This window comes from Anabrus simplex, chromosome 11 (genome assembly GCF_040414725.1).
Source record: "Anabrus simplex isolate iqAnaSimp1 chromosome 11, ASM4041472v1, whole genome shotgun sequence".
Lineage (NCBI taxonomy): Eukaryota > Metazoa > Arthropoda > Insecta > Orthoptera > Tettigoniidae > Anabrus > Anabrus simplex.
This window is the reverse complement of record NC_090275.1, coordinates 30,564,272-30,569,239: the sequence shown is the minus strand read 5'-3', so window position 1 is coordinate 30,569,239 and position 4,968 is coordinate 30,564,272. Positions and strand designations below refer to the sequence as shown.

The 4,968-nt window shown below is 40.4% G+C and overlaps 1 protein-coding gene across 1 annotated transcript; it reads right to left on the bottom strand.

Moving 5' to 3' along the window:
• Positions 1-307: 307 nt before the first annotated feature.
• Positions 308-4,756, bottom strand: LOC136883397 (keratin, type I cytoskeletal 9-like). Its single transcript, XM_068229591.1, has 3 exons — positions 4,733-4,756; positions 958-1,210; positions 308-924 (listed from the first exon to the last, which is right to left on the bottom strand). Exons 1-3 carry the CDS (start codon positions 4,742-4,744, stop codon positions 308-310), a joined length of 882 nt encoding a protein of 293 aa, XP_068085692.1. The 5' UTR covers positions 4,745-4,756.
• Positions 4,757-4,968: the final 212 nt, after the last annotated feature.

Genomic DNA, 4,968 nt, shown 5'->3' with positions numbered 1-4,968 from the left:
TGGCGTATTCTTTTGCGTCTTCAAAAGAATTTATGACCCTTCAATTACTGGAAAAACTTATTCATTGGTCACGTTGTGATTTCTTAAGGTACTTAGGGAACAAAAAAAAAACAAAGAATACGTATAAAAATATATTTTATATGCAGAATATACAATGATGAAGAATGTTAAGATATGATTATGCAGTATGGTATGATGTAATGTGTAGGAAAATGAAAAGTTGTGATGCCGGTGTTGTGGACTAATTGGACCCCTAAGGCCTCCTGTTAGAGGACTGCCGAGGGCTTCCAGAGGTCTCCGGGACGGGTTAGTGGTGATATCCTCCATAGCTGCTCAGCTCCAGACCTCCACCATAACCTCCAAGACTGTAGCCACCGCCGTATGATCCTTCATGGCCTCCAAGACTGAGACTGCCGCCGTATGATCCTCCATGGCCGCCTAGACTGTAACCACTACCGTATGATCCTCCAAGGCTGCCTAGACTCAGACCTTCATGACCTCCAAGACTGTAGCCACCGCCGTAAGATCCTCCGTAGCTGCTACCATAGTCGTGTCCCTTGACGTACACTGGTACGGGCTTCTTGACGATCACTGGATGTGGTACCGGTACTGGTACTGGTTTGTGAACAGGGACTGGGTATGGCTTGGGGACATGCACTGGGTATGGTGCTGGTACAGGGACCTTGACTGGAACCTTGACAGGATAAGGTACTTTCTTCTCAACTGGGTAAGGTACTGGCTTCTCCACAGGAACTGGGTATGGTTTTGGTACATGAACTGGGTATGGCCTGTCTACATGGACGGGTACGGGAACCTTGACAGGTACAGGAACTTTCTTCTCAACATGGACTGGGTAGGGATGAGGAACAGGGACTTTGACTTCCTTAGTGATAGTGATGGCCTTGATGTGACTCTCGTGGTGACCTCCAAGACCACCGCTCAACTCCAGTCCTCCACCATAACCTCCTCCGTAGCCTCCTCCATAGCCTCCACCATAGCCTCCTCCATAACTTCCTCCATAGCTACCTCCAAGCTCGTGTCCGCCGCCAAGACCTCCGTATCCATAGCCACCACTCAGTTCCAAACCATGTCCTCCTCCTAATTCGAGTCCTCCTCCGTATCCAAGCCCATGGATACCTCTCTTTTCAGTCTTGGAGTCTTTCTTCTCTTCTGCTGCGCATAGCACCGCTCCCGATAACACCAGCACCACCTGTTGTATTGAAATCAGAGTTAGGACAGATTCTGGTTCGTTCTTATCTTGAAATACGTATCAATGACATGTTTGATTATTCCAAGAAAATCACCATTTGATGTACATTCATAACCAAAGTGCAAATAGGCCTACGATTTTTCATCTAACTCCCGGTTGTACATGTGACAAAAGGACGTAATTCATGATTAATGTAATAAGACAGCAAGTATCATAGATTCATTTTCTGAGGAATTCGAAGATATTGGTGAGACTCATTCATGTACAGTGGAGGATGGGTTTCATATAGGTCTCGATTATAACCTTAAATCTTAAGGCAGTCCTATTCAGGCAAATAATGATAGAGTGTAGCATAGTGAGAGCTCAGATTATTCACTTATCGACTGCTACGCTGTGTGCTTTTACACCACTTTCACGATCCTTCTACTCATACCTCAGAGTGTCTATCAACTTAGATGAACTTAAAACCTGTTTAGATAATTGAACAATCTCATCTTTGTTTAACGTCATATAATGTGGTGGTGACCGCATTATAAATCTAAAATGTGATTTATTATATTAATTTTATTCCAATGTATTTTAAAGTATTTTCGAAGAACTGATTAGTGTTTGTTCTTTATCGTCGATGATAAATTTATACTGATGAAGATTTTTTACATCGGATGGTGAAAATGGCCTGCAAAATATTGGGCTATTTACCGCTAATTCCTTTGATTGCAGTGTCTATTTCCTTTTCCTAATTTTGGACTTGTACTTAAATTTTAATTCTGGGGCTGGCTAACGTTTTAAATTAAGGCTCACAAAGAAGACTTATTATTATTAGCATTTTAAAATACGTTTTGTTAGAGAAAAAGCACCACATGAAAAATATCAAAAGGGTTCAGCATTAGTCATAAATGTATCGGTAAAGTCTAATATGAAATTAGTAAAATTTATTAGTGAAACAAAGTTTACTTGACAAGGTTTTGAAATTTGTAAGGGTACTGTTTGATTTAAGTAATTTGTAGTTACTTATTTATAGAAGATTACTCGAAGTGTGTTTTCCAAGTCACAGAATATAATCGACAGGATACTTGCTTTACACTTCCTACTATAGCAGTAATAAAAAATAAGAGTTCCATGGAGTCCATACAGAGATTTCTTAGGATGACTACGGGATATTTTAATGTGTGTTCACAATAATGGCGGCCCTTTGTATAGCAATAGCGAGCCCTCTTTACACTGAGGGATCCAGGTTCTATTTGGGGTGAAGACAAAGAATTTTACTTGGATCTCAAGGCTGGTTCCAAATCCACTCAGTCTAACTGCGAACGTTTAAGGAGCTACCTGACAGTGAGATAGTGACCCTCGTATAGGAAGCCAAGAATAATGATCGAGAAGGTTGGTTGTCCTGACCATGCATCGCCTCGTAATATGCATGCTTTCAGTTAAGTCTATCATACCTGTAACTCCGTGCTTTTGTGAACTAATTTCGATAATGTATTGAACACGTGTCCCTAATTTATACGATGTTTCCCTGTTAATGAAACAAATATATTTCCTCCCTTCGAGCCAAAAATAGATCATTACTCATTAATATCTAGAGTCCAGACTTCTATGCAGTAATTGGTTACAATGCAGCGGATAACAAGTATAGCCTACCCAATGTTTCAGTTATGTTATGAGTCCTGCATAAACATTAGGGGTACGGCCCATCAGAACCCCTAGAATTTATGTTACTCTTGCTACATAAAGGAAGAACGGGCTAGTCGATACTTTGCATTCGAACTTGTTACCGCATAAAAGACCTCAGTCTATTTATATTTTTGAATTAAGATGTATCTAAAATTTATGGTATTCTTGGATTATAAACATTTGTCAACGTCTTCTGGTTGAGCAATAATTTATCTCACAAAAATAATGATCGACAGGATTCGTCGGATGGTCCGCACGCTTAAAATGATTGTCATAATCACATGGAGTACTTATATTTGATCAATTCTGTTTAAATAAAATATGGATCAATTTGCAAGTATCGTCAATGAATTTTAAAGGTTAGATAAAGCTGTCATTCGATCAGTTTCTCTGCGCTCGGTTCATTGGTCCACCACGAATTAAGACAACTTTTTTACATTGCTTCGAAATTGAAATTAGCATTTAATGCTAAGTACTTTTAAGACGGCAGTTTGCCAGAATAAGATGTCCTTTGGACTTGCACTCCCTGTGGGTGGGGGCAGTAGAATAACACCCACGGGATTCCCTGCCTGTCGTAAGAGGCAAATAACCGGGATCTCAGGGGATATCAACTTGGGAGCGTGATTTGGCAACCACGAGACCCTTAGCTGAATCCTGGAATTGCTTTCACTTACTTGTGCCAGGCTTCTCACCTTCACCTATCCTATCCCACCCTCGTTGGACAACTCTTGTTCTTTTCCGACCCCGACGGTATTAGAGCACTTGATGTCTAGGGAGTTATTCTATTTCACGCCCTTCGTGGCCCTTGTATTCCTTTGGCCGAAGCCTTCATTCTTCGAAGAGTCCGATCCCATCCATTTTTTTTCTATCTGATTAGTGTTATATATAGGATGGTTGCCTAGTTGTAATTTCTCTAACAATAATCACCACCACCAAATCTGACTTGCTCGTAAACCCACTGATAGAGATTTGTGTTATGTAATTACTCTTATTTGTCAAACTAGAGCCCAGCTTATAGAAAGCAATTGCAGATAGTTCCAGTATAATAATAACTTAAAGTGTGGATTTAGCTGCATAAGAATGCTGTGATAATTCCTAATTCAAATCTAGAGAAACTAATCATAGTACACAAATACATCATTATAGACTATGCGTTTCAGTGTCAGTCTGCAAGCTTCTGTTAATTAACTAAGCTCTTCTACAACCTTCTATTTGTAACTAACTCTATGGATTCAAACAGTTCAACCCTTCCTATAATTAAATTTTAATAACTGAGTCTAACCACCATCGGTTTTTCTGCCTCTACCTCTCTTATCATCTACGGCCGAGGCCAATATTCTCCTACGTAACCTGCCCTCCTCCATTCGCCAAACATGGCTTCACAACCGATGGTGGTGTATGTGTACAAGTTAGCGTCTATCTCCTTACTCCCAGTTTCCTCTTCCCATTGTTCCCACTTGTTAGTACCAGCGATCAATAATTCTGGCCACTTTCAAGTGTGTTAATTGTAACTTAGGAATAAGATATCCTGACTCCACCCAGCCTTCACTTCTGTACAGTAAAGTCTATTTCAAAACTTGCCGATGTAAAGATCACTTCATCTGAGAACTGACTTGATCGCAACTCCAATCCCAATGCATTACCTTACTTAGTATATTACCATCCGGGGAGAATACTCATACAAAATACTAGGAATGATCCACCAGTTCCATTTTCGTATCTCTGACTTGATATTCAAGCCTAAATATTCACAGTAGTACAGAAATTAGAAAATATATTTTACTCAAGGGGAATCTAACTTTTGGTTAGTACGTCTTAAACCCTTCAATATTTATGCTATGTACTTACTAGAAACCTCATGTTGCCGAGAGAAGATTGGTCACAACACTGAGTGATGGCTGCAGGTAGAGGAGCACTTTTATACTCTCACTCATGGGCGCCTCCAGGCGTGGGAGAACTGAAGCGTGTCGCCTTAATTAGGAGAGCACAGGTCCCGACCATTATTACATACCGTCTTCCTGATCACCGCCGTTGATTTGTTCATTGACTAAAAGTGATGCTATTACATAGAGCTTAGTTTTAGG

Bases quoted from the DNA above. Each gene is read 5' to 3' on its own strand.
- LOC136883397 (XM_068229591.1), bottom strand. The intron at 925-957 runs GTGGAGGACTGG...GTGGTCTTGGAG, and splicing joins AGGCTACGGAGGAGGTTATG to GTCACCACGAGAGTCACATC.